The 21760-nt window shown below is 46.1% G+C and overlaps 1 protein-coding gene across 4 annotated transcripts in view; it reads right to left on the reverse strand.

Annotated features, from left to right (window-relative positions):
• Positions 1-373: 373 nt before the first annotated feature.
• Positions 374-21760, reverse strand: part of PLEKHB2 (pleckstrin homology domain containing B2) — a 44954-nt gene continuing 23567 nt past the window's right edge. For all 4 annotated transcript variants that reach the window (XM_066598226.1, XM_066598227.1, XM_066598230.1 and 1 more), the window contains 5 exons: positions 16938-17040; positions 16776-16815; positions 15188-15271; positions 10250-10355; positions 374-2072 (listed from right to left, as the gene is read on the reverse strand). In XM_066598226.1, coding sequence (XP_066454323.1) covers positions 1945-2072; positions 10250-10355; positions 15188-15271; positions 16776-16815; positions 16938-17040 — 461 coding nt within the window. In that variant the 3' untranslated portion in view covers positions 374-1944. The remainder of the gene's footprint in view (positions 2073-10249; positions 10356-15187; positions 15272-16775; positions 16816-16937; positions 17041-21760) is intronic.

The following is a 21760-nucleotide window of genomic DNA, read 5'->3' on the forward strand; positions in this document are numbered from 1 at the left end:
TAAAGAAGCCTTCAACTACTAATACAGTATACTTGCCCTCTGATTGGCCAGAGCTGTTCATGTGATCATCATTAGCCAATTCAAAAGCAACGCACAATGTGAAATGAAGTAGTTAATAACTTGCAGCAGCCTTCTTGGATGGCTATGAACAGAGTCCAAATCTGGCAGATTAGAGTTGCTGTTTGCTCTGGAGGAAACTGCTGCAGTACCAGAATTTCTGAATGACTGGATGCCAGAAACGTAAAAGAACCGTATTGAAAAGTGATTACTTTCATTCCCAGAATTTGCATACATAGTTTCATGATACATTTAGATGATTTGTGCACTATGTAACATATTATATTTGTTGTCAAATAATTCAAGAAGCTGCATGTAATTAATAGTATTTATTTAGTGCAATATTAAATTCCAGAGTAATAAATGACTATATTCCTATATGATACGGCTCTGTCAGTCTCCTCAGTTTCCTGTAAAGATTAATCTGTATTATCAGCCTTGTCTATATATGAAGCACAGAAAATTCCTTTTACGACCAGAACTGCAGAGTTACAAAACATTGAACAGTTTGCAGCCACTTTCCATATTGTATAGGGGAATCAGATGAAAAGCCATTTAGTATTTGCTGTTTATAATGGCCTGTATTCTGTGTGTATAATGCATTGTTATTTAAAGTGTTGTCCCACTTCTAACTATTGATGACCTATCCTCAGATCGGTGGGGACCCACTGCCTGGAACCCTGGGCCAGTGTCTTAGTGTATGGAGCTGCTTTTTGGTATTACAGGCTGAGTCCCATTCATTTCCCTGGTTCTGCAAAACTAACCCAAGCCACTGCACAATGTCCAGTATGGAGCTGTTTGCTCCCACACTATACACCCACCTAGGCAAAAAGCTGATGCCTGGGATCCTGGATGGTGGACCCGCTGATCTGTTATTAACGACTTATCCTTAGGATAAATTATCAATGGTTATAAGTGGGACAACTCCTTTAAATTAAGGGAATTGCAACAGTTCTTATAGGCACTATATTCACAGAGTACAGGCTGCTGTAATGCCCCCTGCCCTCTGCTGATGCCATTACCTGTAGATCTGCAGCAGCTAGCAGGGAATTTGATTTTATTCCCACCACCATTTTCTCTTATTAGAACTGTTCCTGCTTGTAAAGTATAATGTGTTTCCCCAATATTTAAAGTGCCTCCTGGACTGGCTAGAATCAGGGTTAACAATTTATCGTAATAAGGCCGGTTACACACTACCATATTTTGGCCTCTATTTTGCATCTGTAATACGGAAGTGCATACCAGTCTGATCTCCAGTCAGGTCTCCTGACCCATCCAAACATTCATATGATGCTCGGAGTTCAGGTCAGGAGACTTGCGGTCAGGTCAGGACGCAAAACGAAGGCCAAATACGGCAATGTATCACCAACCTAACAATTGCATTTATACCTAAAAGTTCTCGGATTCACAGATCCTATAGACTTCAGAGGAGGATGTGACTGTGTTCTATTACATCGCAGCGGGCAAATTGTGGGCATACAAGCCAATGTATGTAGTTCCTTCTTCTCATACGATCCACAGATGTAGCAGAGTAAATAAATACAGTCTCATATTCAGCCACAATCCCAGAGATCAGGAGGCAGAATTTAACAATATTGCTATGAGAAACCTTTTAACCCTTCAGTTCACGGGGTCCTAAGTGCTACATTTTCTATTTTCCTACTCCCTTTAAACCACAATACAGGCTATAAATATTAATCTACCAATATACAAAACATCTCTTTCTGACTCTTGGCTTGTTGGCATAAATATCATCCATTATTAAAGCTGACACAACGTGATATTACCTGAGCTAGTACATTAGTCATTCTGTACAAACAACTAGTTTGCAAACAATACAATTTTTAAAATGTACTAAATTAAAGTTTTGAGATGAATATTGTATATCTAAAATCCCCAGAAGAGAGACCCGAGAGCCATGCCTGTTGCTGCTCCAGCCAACATTCCCATAGCCATGTCTCCATCATTGTCGTAGTATCTCTCTCTGATGATGATGTGGTTAGTCGCTCCTGGCCCTGGAGGGGTAATAAAGACAAACAGGGGGGAAATGTTCTGTGAAGAATGTATGAGAATGACTTCAACACACACACATACATACGGTTTAGGGTATCATATAAAGTAATGGTGCACCCATGGAGACTGGCACCACTATGTCAAAAGCAAATGAAAAGTTAAAGATGCTATAGGATGTTTACAGGATGAAAATGGTGAATTGCTTAAGAATGATGTTGAAAAGGACGAACTTTTTAATTTCTACTTTGTATCTGTTTTCTCTCAGAAAGTAGATGGAACATCAACTGATCTTCCCTGTGCTATTGGGGAAATAAAAGAATGCAAACTATCTATAAGCAGAGAGATGGTGAGGGAACGCTTAGCTAACTTAAATGAATTCAAGTCTCAAGGTCCAGATGAATTACATCCTAGGATACTAAAGGAAGCAGTGGAGGTAATTGCTGAACCACTCGCCATAATCTTTGAAAATTCCTGGGGAACAGGAGAAGTCCCAGAAGATTGGAGAAGGGAAAATGTTGTCCCTATCTTCAAAAAAGGGAGTAAGATGGAACCAGAAAACTACAGGCCTGTGAGCCTGACTTCCATACCGGGAAAGATCTCTGAACAAATTATTAAACAGTATGTATGCAAGTAATTGGATAAAAATTGAGTAATTAACCAGAGCCAGCATGTGTTTGTAACAAGCAAGTCACGCCAGATTAATCTAATTTAATGCTATGAAAGAATCACCGAATGAGTTGATCAGGGAAATGTGGTGGATATAGTATATCTTGACTTTAGTAAAGCATTTGACAAAGTATCTCATACTTTACTTATTGAAAAAATGAGCAAATATGGGATTGACAAGGCGAATGTTAGGTGGATTCACAACTGGCTGAGTGATCATACTCAAAGAGTGGTTATAAATGGCTGCACATCCAAGTGCAAGAATCTATCAAGTGGGGTACCACAAGGCTCTGTCCTAGGCCCAGTGTTGCTCAACATTTTTATAAATGATCTGCAGGAGGGAATTGATGAGAAACTGATCAAATTTGCTGATGACACAAAGCCAGGAGGGATAGCTAACACTAGGGAAGAAAGAGCATTCAAAAAGATCTAGAAAAGCTTGAACAGTGGGTGGCAACTAACAGAATGTTATTTAACAAGGAGAAATGCAAGGTCCTACATCTGGGCAAGAAAAATGAAGAAAGCACATACAGAATGGGAGGAATTGGGCTAAGCAGCAACACATGTGAAAAAGACTTGGTTATACTAATAGATCATAGACTGAACATGAGTCAACAATGTGATGCAGCAGCCAAAAAGGCAAATACAATTCTGGGATGTATTAAGAGAAGCATAGAATCTAGATCACATGAGTTAATTATGCCCCTCTACTCTTTCTTGGTCAGACCTCATCTGGAATACTGTGTCCAGTTCTGGGCACCCCACTTTAAAAAAAGACAGAGACAAACTGTAGCAAGTTCAGAGAAGAGTTACTAAGATGGTGAGCGGTCTGCTGCATCATGTCCTATGAGGAACGGTTAAAGGATCTGGGAATATTTGGCTTGTAAAAAAGAAGGCTGAGAGGAGACTTAATAGCTGCCTACAAATATCTGAAGGGCTGTCACAGTGCAGAGGGATCAGCCCTATTCTCATTTGTACAAGGAAAGACTAGAATCAATGGGATGAAACTGAAAGGGAGGAGACACAAATTAGATATTAGAAAAAAACTTTCTGACGGTGAGGGTGATCAATGAGTGGAACAGGTTACCACGGGAGGTGATGAGTTCTCCTTCAATGGAAGTCTTCGAACAAAGGCTGAACAGATATCTGTCTGGGATGATTTGGTAAATCCTGCACTGAGCAGGTTGTTGGACCCAATGACCCTGGAGGTCCCTTCCAACTCTACCATTCTATGATTCTAGATAACAGGCTTGCTATCCTGACAACTGGATCAACACACCTAGGATACGGAAAATTACAGGATTGGCTTAATTGATGGAAAGGCTCCCGCAGCCTCACATCATCACATATATGCCACAAGCTTATCCCGATGTATATGTAAAATGTATGTTTTAAGAGTAGAGATGAGCGAGCACCAAAATGCTCGGGTGCTCATTACTCGGGACGAAATTATCGCGATGCTCGAGGGTTCGTTTCGAATAACGAACCCCATTGAAGTCAATGGGCGACCTGAGCATTTTTGTATATCGACGATGCTCGCTAAGGTTTTCATTTGTGAAAATCTGGGCAATTCAAGAAAGTGATGGGAACGACACAGAAACGGATAGGGCAGGCGAGGGGCTACATGTTGGGCTGCATCTCAAGTTCCCAGGTCCCACTATTAAGCCACAATAGCGGCAAGAGTGCCCCCTCCCAACAACTTTTACTTCTGAAAAGCCCTCATTAGCAATGCATACCTTAGCTAAGCACCACACTACCTCCAACAAAGCACAATCACTGCCTGCATGACACTCCGCTGCCACTTCTCCTGGGTTACATGCTGCCCAACCCCCCCCCCCCCACGACCCAGTGTCCACAGCGCACACCAAACTGTCCCTGCCCAGCCTTCAGCTGCCCTCATGCCACGCCACCCTCATGTCTATTTATAAGTGCGTCTGCCAGAGGAAAAGCAGGCACACACTGCAGAGGGTTGGCACGGCTAGGCAGCGACCCTCTTTAAAAGGGGCAGGGCGATAGTCCACAATGCTGTACAGAAGCAATGAGAAATCCAATCCTGTGCCACCTCCATCTAGAGCTGCACACGTGGGCATAGCAATGGGGAACCTATGTGCCACACACTATTCATTCTGTCAAGGTGTCTGCATGCCCCAGTCAGACCGCGTTTTTTTATAAATAGTCACAGGCAGGTACAACTCCGCAATGGGAATTCCGTGTGCACCCACAGCATGGGTGGCTCCCTGGAACCCACCGGCTGTACATAAACGTATCCCATTGCATTGCCCATCACAGCTGAGGTAACGTCCGATTAAATGCAGGTGGACTTCGGCCCACACTGCATGCCCCAACCTGACCGGGGTTTTTAATTCATAGACACAGGCAGGTACAACTCCCTATTGTGAAGTCCCTGTGGACCGACAGCATGGGTGGGTGCCAGGAAGCCACCGGCGGCACATAAATATATCCCATTGCATTGCCCATCACAGCTGAGGTAATGTCGTGCTTAATGCAGGTGGGTTTCAGCCCACACTGCATGCCCCAGTCAGACTGGGGTTCTTTAGAAGTGGACACATGCAGTTACAACTCCCTGTGGACCCACGGCATGGGTGGCTCCCTGGAACCCACCAGCGGTACATAAATATATCCCATTGCAGTGCCCAACACAGCTGATGGAACGTCAGCTGTAATGCAGGTGGGCTAAGAATTCATTTGATTACACTGTAGGCGAGGGCCCCCAAAAATTGGTGTACCAACAGTACTAATGTACCTGAGAAAAATTGCCCATGCCCAACCAAGAGGGCAGGTGAAATCCATTAATCACTTTGGTTAATGTGGCTTAATTGGTAACTAGGCCTGGAGGCAGCCCAGTTAAAATAAAAATTGGTTGAGGTGAAAGTTTCAACGCTTTAATGAGCATTGAAACGTATAAAAATTGTTTACAAAAATTATATGACTGAGCCTTGTGGGCCTAAGAAAAATTGCCCGTTCGGCGTGATTATGTGAGGTTTCAGGAGGAGGAGCAGGAGGAGGAGGAGGAATATAATACACAGATTGATGAAGCAAAAAGGTCCCCGTTTTTGATGGTGATAGAGAACGATGCTTCCATCCGCGGGTGCAGCCTACGTATTGCTTAGGTATCGCTGCTGTCCGCTGGTGGAGAAGAGAAGTCTGGGGAAATCCAGGCTTTGTTCATCTTGATGAGTGTAAGCCTGTCGGCACTGTCGGTTGACAGGTGGGTACGCTTATCCGTGATGATTCCCCAGCCACACTAAACACACTCTCTGACAAGACGCTAGCCGCAGTACAAGCAAGCACCTTCAGGGCATACAGCGCGAGTTCAAGCCTCGTGTCCAGCTTCGACACCCAGTAGTTGTAGGGGGCAGAGGCGTCACGGAGTACGGTCGTGCGATCGGCTACGTACTCCCTCACCATCCTTTTACAGTGCTCCCGCCAACTCAGCCTTGACTGGGGAGCGGTGACAGTCTTGCTGGGGAGCCATAAAGCTGGCAAAGGCCTTGGAGAATGTTCCCCTGCCTGCGCTGTACATGCTGCCTGATCTCTGCTCCTCCTCTGCTACCTGGGCCTCGGAACTGCGCCTTCTGCCACTAGCGCTGTCGGATGGGAAGTTTACCATCAGTTTGTCCACCAGCGCCCTGTGGTATAGCATCATTCTGGAACCCCTTTCCTCTTCGGGAATGAGAGTGGAAAGTTTCTCCTTATACCGTGGGTCGAACAGTGTGTACACCCAGTAATCCGTAGTGGCCAGAATGCGTGTAACGCGAGGGTCACGAGAAAGGCATCCTAACATGAAGTCAGCCATGTGTGCCAGGGTACCTGTACGCAACACATGGCTGTCCTCACTAGGAAGATCACTTTTAGGATCCTCCTCCTCCTCCTCCTCCTCTGGCCATACACGCTGAAAGGATGACAGGCAAGCAGCATGTGTACCCTCAGCAGTGGGCCAAGCTGTCTCTTCATCCTCCTCCTCATGCTCCTCCCCCTCCTCTTCCTCCTCCTCCTCTGGCCATACACGCTGAAAGGATGACAGGCAAGCAGCATGTGTACCCTCAGCAGTTGGCCAAGCTGTCTCTTCCCCCTCCTCCTCATGCTCCTCCCCCTCCTCCTCCTCAACGCGCTGAGATATAGACATGAGGGTGCTCTGACTATCCAGCGGCATACTGTCTTCCCCCGCCTCCGTTTCCGAGTGCAAAGCGTCTGTCTTTATGCTTTGCAGGGAACTTCTCAAGAGGCATAGCAGAGGAATGGTGACGCTAATGATTGCAGCATCCCCGCTCAGCATCTGGGTAGACTCCTCAAAGTTTCCAAGGACCTGGTAGATGGCTGCCAACCAGGCCCACTCTTCTGTAAATAATTGAGGAGGCTGACTCCCACTACGCCGCCCATGTTGGAGTTGGTATTCCGCAATAGCTCTACGCTGCTCATAGAGTCTGTCCAACATGTGGAGTGTACAGTTCCACTGTGTGGGCACGTCGCACAGCAATCGGTGCACTGGCAGATGAAACCGATGTTGCAGGGTCCGCAGGGTGGCAACGTCCGTCTTGGAGTTGCGGAAATGTGCGCTGACCCGGCGCACCTTTCCGAGCAGGTATGACAAGTGTGGGTAGCTTTTCAGAAAGCGCTGAACCACCAAATTAAAGACATGGGCCAGGCATGGCACGTGCATGAGGCTGCCGAGCTGCAGAGCCGCCACCAGGTTACGGCCGTTGTCACACACGACCATGCCCGGTTGGAGGCTCAGCGGCGAAAGCCAGCGGTCGGTCTGCTCTGTTAGACCCTGCAGCAGTTCGTGGGCCGTCTGACTCTTCTCTCCTAAGCTGAGTAGTTTCAGCACGGCCTGCTGACGCTTGCCCACCGCTGTGCTGCCATGCCGCGCGACACCGACTGCTGGCGACGTGCTGCTGCTGACACATCTTGATTGCGAGACAGAGGTTGCGTAGGAGGAGGAGGAGGGTGGTTTAGTGGAGAAAGCATACACCACCGCAGATACCACCACCGAGCTGGGGCACGCAATTCGGGGGGTGGGTAGGACGTGAGCGGTCCCAGGCTCTGACTCTGTCCCAGCCTCCACTAAATTCACCCAATGTGCCGTCAGGGAGATATAGTGGCCCTGCCCGCCTGTGCTTGTCCACGTGTCTGTTGTTAAGTGGACCTTGGCAGTAACCGCGTTGGTGTGGGCGCGTACAATGTTGCGGGAGACGTGGTCGTGCAGGGCTTGGACGACACATCGGGAAAAGTAGTGGCGACTGGGAACCGAGTAGCGCGGGGCCGCCGCCGCCATCATGCTTTTGAAAGCCTCCGTTTCCACAAGCCTATACGGCAGCATCTCCAGGCTGATCAATTTGGCAATGTGCACGTTTAACGCTTGAGCGTGCGGGTGCGTGGCGGCGTACTTGCGCTCGCGCTCAAACAGTGGCGCTAGCGATGTCTGGACGCTGCGCTGAGAGACATTGCTGGATGGGGCCGAGGACAGCGGAGGTGAGGGTGTGGGTGCAGGCCGGTAGGCACTCGTGCCTGTGTCCTCAGAGGGGGGTTGGATCTCAGTGGCAGGTTGGGGCACCGGGGGAGAGGCAGTGGTGCAAACCGGAGGCGGTGAACGGCCTTCGTCCCACCTTGTGGGGTGCTTGGCCATCATATGCCTGCGCATGCTGGTGGTGGTGGCTCCCCAGCTGATCTTGGCGCGACAAAGGTTGCACACCACTGTTCGTCGGTCGTCAGGCGTCTCTGTGAAAAACTGCCACACCGTTGAGCACCTTGACCTCTGCAGGGTGGCATGGCGTGAGGGGGCGCTTTGGGAAACAGTTGGTGGATTATTCGGTCTGGCCCTGCCTCTACCCCTGGCCACCACACTGGCTCGGCCTGTGCCCACACCCTGACTTGGGCCTCCGCGTCCTCGCCCGCGTCCACGTCCTCTAGGCCTACCCCTACCCCTCAGCATGGTGTATTACCAGTAGTGCAGAAACAGAACGCTGTAATTAAATGTGCCGCTTATTGGCCTGTGGTTGGAGGCTGACTTTGCTTACGGAACGCCAGGAAATAATTTGGAGGACTACTACACCCAGCAGAGACCCAGAACACTGAGGACAGTGACAGGCAGCCCAAATAGATTTTTTTCCCCAAATGTTTTTGCAAAGGCCCACTGCCTATATTCAATCAATATGTCTTCTGTCCCTGCCTACCCACCACTTCTGGCCCTGGAGTATGTCAAAGAACTGCAGAGTGTTGCACTGTGGACTGCAATACAGCGGTGATTTAACAGCCCAGACAGAGCCAGGAAATAATTTTGCGCAAGCCTGCTGTAACACTTAGCTGGCTGCATATGAATTTGGAGGACTACTACACCCAGCAGAGACCCAGAACATTGAGGACAGTCACAGGCAGCCCAAATAGATTTTTTTCCCCAAATGTTTTTGCAAAGGCCCACTGCCTATATTCAATCAATATGTCTTCTGTCCACCTAGCCTAGCCACCACTTCTGGCCCTGGAGTATTACTGCAGGGTGCCATGCTCTGCACGGCCGATATACCAAAAAAAAAAATGTGCAACACTGCAAAAAGCAGCCTCCACAGTACTGCACACGGTTAGATGTGGCCCTAAGAAGGACCGTTGGGGTTCTTGAAGCCTAAAATACTCCTAACGCTCTCCCTATAGCAGCTCCACCAAGATAGCACTTTCCCTCCTCTATGTCAGAATGCATCTGTGGCGAGCCGCGGGAGGGGCCGATTTTTATACTCGGGTGACACCTGATCTCGCCAGCCACTCACTGCAGGGGGGTGGTATAGGGCTTGAACGTCGCAGGGGGAAGTTGTAATGGCTTCCCTGTCTTTCTATTGGCCAGAAAAGCGCGCTACCGTCTCAGAGATGAAAGTGAAAGTAACTCGAACATCGCGTGGTACTCGCCTCTAGTAACGAGCATCTCGAACACGCTAATACTCGGAACGAGTATCAAGCTCGGACGAGTACGTTCGCTCATCTCTATTTAAGAGTGATACTAACAGAGTGCTACATGCATTTTTATTTAAAGTGACCCTCTAAGAAGACAATCATTTTGGGATTTGTTAATAGAAACATGACTAACGCAACACAACTAATGTAATATTCTCAGTTCCTACTTCTGGCTTGTTTGCCTTTTTTTAATTACTATAAAGTGCCTGGAGTAAAGACTGCACTACCCAGAATGTCCAAAGAGCAAACTCACAACCAAACCACCGAACAATTAGGGCATGCTGGATGATGTGAGCTCAGAACCTATAATATCTACATGATACATAATTGTGTATATAGGTCCTGATAAGTCAAGGTTCTTATTTTGTATGCTCAAATATTAATGTTAGTACCCTGCAGATGTGTAATACAGCAAATGTGATAATGTGAATAAAATGTAAAGCCTATTACACCATTTTTGCCGTAAGACCATGCTACCTCTAGTGCTTTTATGGCTTCAGTTACATAATCAAAAGTCGCTGCGAAAAAAGTTTGTCATAGCGTTTCCACTTACCTTGTGGGGGATACGGGTAAGCAGCATATGCCTGTCCATCTCTAGTATAGATGACCTGGGATCCCTGTACTGGATAGCCCCCAGGATACTGGTCATATCCGTACGGCTGGTAATAATGATATCAGTGTTAGAGCATTACAATGGAGACATAGGCTCAAACAAAAAGTTTTTATAAATTTCACAGCAATACAATGCATTGTGTACATGCGATTCTACATCCTGCAAATAATATGCAGCTTTTGCAATGAATGTTTAATATTTTTACCTTCAAAAATAAGGTTCTTCCCCTAATCACATGAAGATGCTTGCAAGACATAGATAAGTCATCGGAGAGTTCCAGACTAATAGATATATGTCAGACTAATGCTCAGCGTTTCCATAAACAGTCTGATTCAGGGGCATAACTATAGAGGATGCAGGGGACGCGGTTGCACCTGGGCCCAGGAGCCTTAGGAGGCCCATAAGGCCTCTCTTCTCCATATAGGGAGCCCAGTACTATGAATAAAGCATTATAGTTGGGGGCCTCGTTCCAGGTTTTGCATTGGGGCCCTGGAGCTTCAAGTTACGCCTCTGGTCTGATTAGAATGAGAATTATGTTGGTGGATCTCATCAATTTTTAGAGGATGTGCCAACAATCTAATATTCGTGAGGGCAGGCAAGTCCTCCCTAAATTTGGAATTGTTCTGTTGGACTCTAGTTATTTCTGAGGAGAGCTGTGATTGTGCAGTACAGACAACAGAAATACGACACATCTTATATTGCCTATATCAGCATGCTTGCTGGCTGTACTGTATTACTTATCCTTGATGATCTATACTTTAGCCCCATAACACCATATGAGATTTGGTTATGTCATGTTGCGTTAAGTACCCCGCTGCCGTGACATAACCTTACGTCACATGGCTATCCGGCAGCGGTAACCGGCTCTGACTGACCGCTGCATAAGGACAGCAACCCCCTGCTGTTAATCCCTTACATGCCACGATCTATGAAGATTGCCGCATGTAAAGGGCTCACAGAGGGAGCGCGCTCCCTCTGTGACGTCATCAGACCCCCGCAATGTAATTGTGTCAGAGCCAGCGGGTTGCCATAGCAACAGGATGCTAGCTGCAGGCGTCCTGCTTTGCCATTGCCTGTGATCACTAGATCGCTAGAAGTCCTGCAATGCTTTATCAAAGCGATCATAGCAGCTATGGCTCAGGTCCCCTATAGGGATATAAAAAGTGTAAAGAAAAGTTAAAAATAGTACTAAAAAAAAAAAGAAAAATGTTTAAAAAAAACCTTTTTTGTGCTTTTCCCATAAGTATAAAAAATGTACAAAAATTGAAATCCCACATATTTGGTATCGTCGTATCCGTAACAACTCAACAGCAAATTGAATACACTTTTTATCCTGTAAAAAGCATAACCCCACCCCCACCCCTCCCTAAAAAACTGGGGCAAAATGCTTGTTTTGTTTGTTTTACCTCCCAAAAAATGCAATAAAAGTGATCAAAAACGACGTATGTACCCCAAAATGGTACCCATAAAAACTACAGGTCATGGTGCAAAAAAACAAGCCCTCACGGAGCTTGAATGCAGCGATTTAGAAAAAAATTTATTTTTAAAAAAAGTTGTTTTTTTTGCGGAAAAGTGGAAAAACCTAAAAAGGAAAAAAAAGAATTTTGGTATCCTTGTAATCAGACCGACCTGCAGAAAATGTGTATTGTGTCATTTATGCTGCATGAGTAACGCTGTACAAAAAAAAAGGCAAAATAAAAACAATGGCAGAATTGATGCGGTTTCTCTCCTTGCTTTCATAAAAAAAATTAATAAAAGTTTCATCACATAGTCTATGTACCCAAAAATAGCACCAATAAAAACTACAGTTCACTACGCAAAAAACAAGCCCTCATACGGCTATGTCAACAAAAAAATAAAAAAGGTTTGGCTTTTGAAAGGCGGAGAAGAAAATCCCCCAGAAATTGTTGTGCCCTTATGCCCAAAATAGGCCATGTCCTTAAGGGGTTAATATTTAGGGGAAACGTTTGGAAATTTTTAATATTGGATCAGTTTCAGTGTGAATCCATATCAGAATGGAAAAATTGAGTGATCTGAGTGACTTCCAACGAGGCCTGGTCATCAGTGCTAGACTAGTCAGGCCAGGATGTCATACACTGCCAACCTTGTAGGGTTTTTTCTAATGCAACAATGTTGAGAGTATACAGAGAAAGGTGTGATCGAGGGTAACATCTAGCAAAACGTGACTTTGTGGCATAAACAACTCATTGGCGAAAGGGGTCAGACAAGGATGTCAAGAATCTCTCTGATGAATATGCAGTGCATGGTCAAGCAAACTGTAGTAGAATGCAATACTGGTGCTCCAACTAAAGGCCCCCAATACTCCTTCAACAACTGTCAGATTGTTCATCTGACAGCCTTTCTTCCACCAGCCTCTCAGATACACAAATAGCCAAACGTTCATGTGTTTCTGAAGTTAAACCACAGCCAGACACCACTGGCAGCAAATTTTCTTCCAGGGACACAGAAGGATCAGACATTGAAATTTACCATCCCTGATTCCTTCTTTCTGATATATACCATCATCTGTTGGGGCAAATTTGAGCAGCCCCATAGACATCATAGAGTCATCCAGCTCTGCCATCATGGGTGGGGTTGGATGACTCTTAGCACAAATGGCTTATAGCAACAGATGACCAGTTCCAGCAAGATTGATGTCTACGAGAAACCAAAAGGCGAGACTCCAGGGCGCAAAAGAGCACAAAAAATGGGATCATTGATCAGTGGAAGAACATCCCCTGGTCAGATGAATCCAGATTTGTGTTGCACCATGCTAATGGAAGGGTCAGATTTTGGTGCAAGCAGATGAAACTTCCTGTCATGAGTCAACAGTCCAAGCTGATGGATGTGGGGTAATGGTGTGGGGAATGTTTTCTTGGCACATCCTGGGTTCTCCGATACCTGTGGATGGACGCCACTACTGATTGCTGCAGTATCAATACAACTGCTTCCATCAGTTGTCTCCATTGGTATTACTCATATTTGTATTTACAGTCAGCTTTTGGTTGGGGCTACATAGACAATAACCAGATGACAATGCTTTCTTTAGTTGTATGCTGAGGCAAGATACTGTACAGAGAAAACTTTTTTTTTAACATGACTATCAGTATGAAACAGTCAACAACGGTGGATAGAGATACCGTATTTTCCGGCGTATAAGACGACCTTTTAACCCCAAAAAATCTGCTCTGCAGTCGGGGGTCGTCTTATACGCCGGGTATACAGTGTCCCCCCCCCCCAAAAATCAATACTCACCTCCCGCGGCGCTGCTGCAGACTGTCGCTCCCTCGTGCACGCCGGCAGAGCATTGCTTTTTGCAAGTGGGGCTTGAATGCCCCACCTCCAGAAAGCTAATGCTCTGATTGGCTAACTTAGTCTGGCGCAGCGGAAGAGCGAGCGGCGGGGCTGCTTTAAAACCGCCGCGGGTTTTGAAGCAGCGGTTCTCCCGGCGGAAATCTTGCAGTTTTTCGCTGCGGCCAAACCGCGAGATTTCCGTCAAGAATCCGCCCTGTGTGAACCCAGCCTAAGGCCCCCTGTCCACGGGCGATGCGAAGTCCCGCGGTAGATCTCCGCCTCAGGAGCCGCTGCCAATTCTCCGCCGGTCAGCCCTATCTGATAGATAGGCTGGCTGCGGAGAATCGGGGCGATTCGCAGCATGCTGCGAATTGCCCACCACGAGCGGAGAATCGCAATGATTCTCCGCTCATGGACAGGTGCCGGCGCTTTCCATAGCAATGCTATGGAAAGCGTCAACCGGCGTGATTCGCAGGCACAGTTAACACTACAGGACGTAAGCTTACATCCTGGCTGTGGGGACATAAACTGATGTCATGTGGATGGCACAGGTTCAGAAGTGAGCCTGCACCATGCCACAGCAGGCTGTGACTGATAGAGACCTCCCTACATGCAGTGATCAATGTATATCAAAGTATGTAAAGGGATTACAGGGGGGAGCGCACTCCTTCTGACTCCATTGGCTCTGTGCAATGTAATCGCAGAGGGATGATGGGTTGCCAAGGCAACTAGCTGCCGGAAACTAGTGTCCCAGACTGCCGTGGCAAATGATCATTATTGTAAGTGATAAGGCATGCATTATAACAGCGATAAGAGCTTTTATGGTTCAAGGCCCTTATAGGAACATAGAAAAAAAAAGTGTAAAAAAACACAGAAAAAAAAGCAAAGAAAACTTTTTTGCACACTTTCCCGTTTTGTATAAAATACCACATATTTGTTATCATCGTATCTGTAATGACCTGTACAATACACTGAACACACTATTTTTTCTGTGCGGCAAAACCGTAAACCCCCTCTTGAAAAAAGTAATAAAATGCAATTTTTATTCATTTTGCTTCCCAAAAATACACTAAAAGTGATAAAATAAGCCGTATGTACCTCCAAAATGGTACCAATAAAAACTACAGCTTGTTGCGCAAAAAACAAGCCCTCGCAGAGCCTTGTCCATGGAAAAATAAAAAGTTATAGGGCTAATAATTTCCATAAAAAAAGGGCTTTTAATTGTGCAATAGTGGAAAAACCTGAAAAAAATGTAAGAATTTTGGTATTGTTGTAATCGTATCGACCCACAGAATAAAGTTATCATGACATACATGCTGTAAAAAATACACAATGGCCGAATTGATGTCTTCTCTCCCTGCCCTCCAAAAAAAAAATGTGCCTCAAAATGGTACCAACAAAAACTACTGCTCGCCACACAAAAAGCAAACTTGCATACGGCCATGTTGCCTTTTGAAAAGCGGACAGAAAATCCCCTAAAAATTGTTGTGTCTTTTGGGCCAAAATGGGCCGTGTCCTTAAGGGGTTAATATTGACCAACCAGTCAGAAAAGAACATACTCTGAGGACAGATTTGGTGACTTACCGGAGGTGCATCCAACTGATTGTATGGAGGGGCAGGACCAAGTACACCCTCTTCATCGTAGAGAAGAGGAGGAGGCAGAATGTGCTAGTAATAGAAGAAAAGGTCATTGTAATTAGTATATAGTAGATCACTGGTTTAGTATTCATGAAATGCTGGGATTTGTGACATATCACCAACATGACAATTGTGACATATCAATAAAGCTTCCTGAATACTGTGCAATAAAGAGTCTATCCTATCTATACTATGTGTCCCAAGACTCATGTGATGTAGAAGCGGACACATAATAGTAATTCCACTAGATGACTGTAGCTACCAATATCATTTTACCAATCATAGGTAGAGAATAAGAAAAGTAGGACCTCTGTGGCCATTTATAATAAATTTCTAACAAGACCAGTCACTCAGCATTTTAAAGACTATCTCCTTGAAGATGTCTTCAGATTCTTGAAAGTTCCCCGTTATCTGCCTACTTCTTCCAAGACGAAGACAGAGTTATTTTTATACAGTGCCAATGTATCCCACAATGCTGCACAGATTGCAATGTTTTACATCAGTCCCTATTCCCAACGGGACTCACAATCTAAGTCTCCTATCTCACACACAATGGGACCAATTTTATTGGAGGCTCCCTGACCCAGTAGTATACTTTTTAGTGTAGACCCCAGGAAAACCTATAGATATGTGCAGATATTCAATAAACGGTCACTACAATGGAAGAAATGCCCTCACCTTTGAGTATATTACATACAAAGGTCCTTTCACACAGGCTTTCCATACTAGTGATCCTCTGCTGCATGTGAATGTCAGCAGTCAGCACTGAGCCTCATGCTATTTGTTGATTAGTGTATGTTATTGGAGATGAGCGAGCACGCTCGGATAAAGCAGTTACTCGAGTGAGCATCGCTCTTCTCAAGTGACTGCTTACTGGTCCGAGCAGGCTTGGGGGGCAGCGGGGGGAGGGGGGGCAGGGGGGAGAGTGAGAGAGATCTCTCTCTCCCCCCCCCGCCGCCCCCCCTCAACCCCGCGCGCCCCTTAGCCTGTTCGAACCAGTAAGCAGTTACTTGAGAAGAGCGATGCTCACTCGAGTAACTGCTTTATCCAAGCGTGCTCGCTCATCTCTACTTGTTATCAGTGAATCTCAATAATGATAGTCTTGGATGTAAAGAGTCCAACGCTCAGGTCAAGTGAACAGCCAACATCATTCAATGAAAACCAGATTCTGGCAATACATCAGCTAGAGCGGTCCATGTTAGTATAAGGCTAGTGCATTACTAGCTTTAGAAATTGCCACCCAAGGACCATCTCTTCTCTACTTATTTTGGTAGGCCATATGCAGCCCAGAGAACTTGACCAAGGATGTACTGTAGATGGTACATAGTAATGCCATACATTGTAACAGCTGTCCATCGTCTTTACCTCCATAGGTCACTGGTCTTTTTTGCAATGACTGCACAACTAGAGAAGAATCCAGACCTATGAAGGAGCCATTTTGAACACAGGAACCCTCCATGACTACCTCCATACCTGCCATTCATAATAATGACTGCAGCATATTGAATCATAAAGGTATAGAAACGATACATACTGTTTTAGTTTTGGCATCCTGGAGAGCTGTTTCCCAGGCTCTGAAAAGATAAAAACACAAAATAAGCTATTTCTACTGCTAGAGTTAATGGAAAAACTACTAATTACAGGAGGGTGCCCTTTCAACATGGCACAGATTATTTCCATTTAATCGGATACATACAAGCAGTCATCCACACTTTCTGCAACGAGATTTATAACTTTTCCTTCATGGCAAATGATCTGCAAGCAACAGTCCTTGGATTTTCCCTCTGGTAAATGCACATCTAGAATATAAAACCGAAGAGTAAACACAATTAAAACAAGTAAATATCAAATTATACTGTATATGTGATTGAATGTCAGGCACGTGCTGTAATGATGCCGGCGGGACAATAGACAGTAAAACTTGACTTCACGTATAGCAGCCTCCTTTCCCAGCTACTAACAGTGTCTCCCAGTACTTAGATACTTTAAGGACTTATAGTTGAGCCAAATTATGTAACAATTGGAGAGTCAAAATAACATTTATGCAGCACATATCAACTTAAATAATATAAACAAATTAAAGACTAGGAACTCACCAATAGACGACATGAACAGAATAGTGATACTAGTTAGATGATGTTGATAGTCGCTATAAAAAACACTAGTTCTACCAAAATTTTTGCTGATCTATACCTGAAACTAGACATCACTGTCCCTGAGTAACTCATACTGTATACCCCTAACGCTAAGCCTATCCAAAACACTGTCCCTGAGAAACAATGAGAAGGTAGTAGGACTCAGAGACAAGAAAGGTTAACAAAGCAAAGCTAATATATTAAACAAGACAGCACAGGTAGAGACAAGGAAAGAGTAACTAAAGGCCACAAGGCTAGGAAGCAAGGAGTGAACTGCACATGACCATGGGAACAAGACTACATAGACAAAAGCAAGCTAGACTAAGAACAACATACTAGAAATAAGCAAAGAATACTGGATTTAACTTAAACTATAACTAGCACCATACTGCAGAAGCCAGGAATATTTAAAGAAAGGCTAACCAATGAGGAACCCCTTCTAAAACAAGGTTGGGCTGAGCAGGGTGGTCAGCTGACCAACTCTAATGGGTCAGCAACAAACTAGAAGACAGGAAACAACAATACGGCAGGAGAATTCCTGCTCATTATAAGGAAGGGGTGTATTATATTCTACACATCTATTGCATGTTACTTGGCTTGGAAGAAAGGACTCAGAATGTGGTTTTGCACTGAACACAGTAAAATCTATAAAAACTGGTTTAATTGGTTTGTTGAATTTGCTGTTGAAAAACCCAAACTGCACAAAACCCAGACTTTAATCCAATTACGTGGCCCTAAATGTAGTGCAAAACCTTCCTAGAGGAGTGGAGATGTTATAGTACCCAAGGGTGGACTAACTTCACATTAATATCCATGGTCTTAGAAAGCAAGGTTCAACAATGACATACTGTATGTTGATGAAAGTAAGTCACACAAGTAATTTCTTCCCTTTACATTTTTGGCCAGCGTTCTCCTAAAAAGGCTATGTATTCTTGGGGAAAGGTGCAACAGGGGACTTTTAAATGAATGACTGTCAATACACATTTTGATAAACTTTTTGCACTAAGTGTGAGTAAGAGTTTGTCCCTCCCCTGAGCAGAATGATGAGCCAGAGAAAAACTGTAAGCTTCAAAAGGACAAATGTCCAAAAGATCATTAAAGGCCTCAGTTAATTTAGAATTTAGGAAATAATAGATATACTTTGTGTGAGGGGGTTCAAGAAATCATATAGTGTTCTGAGGCAGGACAACAACCCCAAACATCCAGCCAATGTCATTAACAACTATCATCAGCATAAAGAAGAACAAGGAGTCCTGGAAGTGATGCTGTTGCCCCACAGAGCCCTGATCTCAGCATCATCCAGTCTGTCTGGGATTACAGGAAGAGACAGAAGGATTTGAGAAAGTCGACATCCACAGAAGATCTGTGGTTATTTCTCCAAGATATTTGGAACAACCTTACTGCGAGTACCTTCAAAAACTGTGTGCAAGTGTACTATTTTTAAGACAAAAGGTGGTCACTAGAGATGAGCGAACGTGTTCGTCCGAGCTTGATATTCGTGCGAATATTAGGGTGTTCGGGATGTTCGTTATTCGTAACGAACACCATGCGGTGTTCGGGTTATTTTCACTTCCTTCCCTGAGACGTTAGCGCGCTTTTCTGGCCAATTGAAAGACAGGGAAGGCATTACAACTTCCCCCTGCGTCGTTCAAGCCCTATACCACCCCCCTGCTGTGAGTGGCGAGATCAGGTGTCCGCCGAATATAAAAGTCGGCCCCTCCCGCGGCTCGCCTCAGATGCCGTGTGAGTTAGATGAGGGACAGTGCTGTTTGTACCGGAGCTGCTGTAGGGAAAGAATTGGTAGTTAGTGTAGGCTTCAAGACCCCCAAAGGTCCTTATTAGGGCCACTGATAGCTGTGTGTTGGCTGCTGTTAGCAGTGGCAATTTTTTTTTTCTCAAAATCGCCTCTGCAGAGCGTTGCACCCGGCATTAGGGACAGAAGTGCTGCATAGGCAGGGAGAGTGTTAGGAGTGAGTGTAGCCTTCAAGAACCTCAACGGTCCTTTCTAAGGCCATATTTAACCGTGTGCAGTACTGTGCTGGCTGCTGTTAGCTGTGCTGCATTTTTTTCTTCTTCTCAAAATCGCCTCTGCAGAGCATTGCACCCTCCATTGATACTGCAGGGAAAGAATTGTGTAGGCAGGGCCACAACACAGTTATTATTCATTGAATATACGCAGTGCTGCCTTTTGGTGGAAAAAAACTGAAAATAATTGTATTTGTCCTGCCTCTGTCCGTCCTAAGGGCGGTGGACACGTGTCGGCTGCGTGTGCAACGTTTAAAAATCAGACGCACCCAGCTACGTTTTACTCCTGGCTTCGCCATTTGCTTTCCTTAATTGGGAAAAAAAATACCTGCTCTGCCAGAGTTAATAACTCTGCTACCCTCACGTTCTGTGACACATTAGCAGGGACACAGCACAGTTATTAAACTTCTCATGTTCATTGAATATACGCAGTGCTGCCTTTTGGTGGAAAAAAACTGAAAATAATTGTATTTGTCCTGCCTCTGTCCGTCCTAAGGGCGGTGGACACGTGTCGGCTGCGTGTGCAAGGTTTAAAAATCAGACGCACCCAGCTACGTTTTACTCCTAGCTTCGCCATTTGCTTTCCTTAATTGGGAAAAAAAATACCTGCTCTGCCAGAGTTAATAACTCTGCTACCCTCACGTTCTGTGCCACATTAGCAGGGACACAGCACAGTTATTAAACTTCTCATGTTCAGTGAATATACGCAGTGCTGCCTTTTGGTGGAAAAAAACTGAAAATAATTGTATTTGTCCTGCCTCTGTCCGTCCTAAGGGCGGTGGACACGTGTCGGCTGCGTGTGCAACGTTTAAAAATCAGACGCACCCAGCTACGTTTTACTCCTAGCTTCGCCATTTGCTTTCCTTAATTGGGAAAAAAAATACCTGCTCTGCCAGAGTTAATAACTCTGCTACCCTCACGTTCTGTGACACATTAGCAGGGACACAGCACAGTTATTAAACTTAGATTATTCATTCACTAGAGGCAGTGGGGCCTTTCGTTTTCAAAAAAGGGAAAAAATTATATTTGGCTGCAGTCTTGCGCCAATTTATTTCCTGCCTGTGAAATCAAATCACTGGTAATACAGCATGCTGAGGGGTAGGGGTAGGCCTAGAGGACGTGGACGCGGCCGAGGACGCGGAGGGCCAAGTCAGGGTGTGGGCACAGGCCGAGCTCCTGATCCAGGTGTGTCGCAGCCGACTGCTGCGCGATTAGGAGAGAGGCACGTTTCTGGCGTCCCCACATTCATCGCCCAATTAATGGGTCCACGCGGGAGACGGTTATTAGAAAATGAGCAGTGTGAGCAGGTCCTGTCCTGGATGGCAGAAAGTGCTTCGAGCAACCTATCGTCAACACGCAGTTCTGCGCCGTCCACTGCTGCAAATCCGAATCCTCTGTCTGCTGCTCCTCCTTCCTCCCAGCCTCCTCACTCCACTACAATGACACCTGCTCAGGAGCGGGAACACTCCCAGGAACTGTTCTCGGGCCCCTGCTTAGATTGGGCAGCAGCGGTTCCTCTCCCACCAGAGGAGTTTATCGTCACTGATGCCCAACCATTCGAAAGTTCCCGGGGTCCGGGGGAAGAGGCTGGGGACTTCCGCCAACTGTCTCAACAACTTTCTGTGGGTGAGGAGGACGATAACGATCAGACACAGTTGTCTTGCAGTGAGGTAGTAGTAAGGGCAGTAAGTCCGAGGGAGCAGCGCACAGAGGATTCGGAGGAAGAGCAGCAGGACGATGAGGTGACTGACCCCACCTGGTGTGCAACGCTTACTCAGGAGGACAGGTCTTCAGAGGGGGAGTCAAGGGCATCAGCAGGGCAGGTTGCAAGAGGCAGTGCGGTGGCCAGGGGTAGAGGCAGGGCCAGACCGAATAATCCACCAAGTGTTTCCCAAAGCGCCCCCTCGCGCCATGCCACCCTGCAGAGGCCGAGGTGCTCAAAGGTCTGGCAGTTTTTCACAGAGACGCCTGACGACCGACGAACAGTGGTGTGCAACCTTTGTCGCGCAAAGCTCAGCCGGGGAGCCAACACCAACAGCCTCACCACCACCACCATGCGCAGACATATGATGGCCAAGCACCCCACAAGGTGGGACGAAGGCCGTTCAGCGCCTCCGGTTTGCACCCCTGCCTCTCCCCCTGTGTCCCAACCTGCCACTGAGATGCAACCCCCCTCTCAGGACACAGGCACTACCGCCTCATGGCCTGCACCCACACCCTCATCTCCGCTGTCCTCGGCCCCATCCAGCAGTGTAGTTCAGCGCACCGTCCAGCCGTCGCTTGCGCAACTGTTTGAGCGCAAGCGCAAGTACGCCGCCACGCACCCGCACGCTCAAACGTTAACCGTCCGCATAGCAAA

Source organism: Eleutherodactylus coqui, chromosome 1 (genome assembly GCF_035609145.1).
Source record: "Eleutherodactylus coqui strain aEleCoq1 chromosome 1, aEleCoq1.hap1, whole genome shotgun sequence".
Lineage (NCBI taxonomy): Eukaryota > Metazoa > Chordata > Amphibia > Anura > Eleutherodactylidae > Eleutherodactylus > Eleutherodactylus coqui.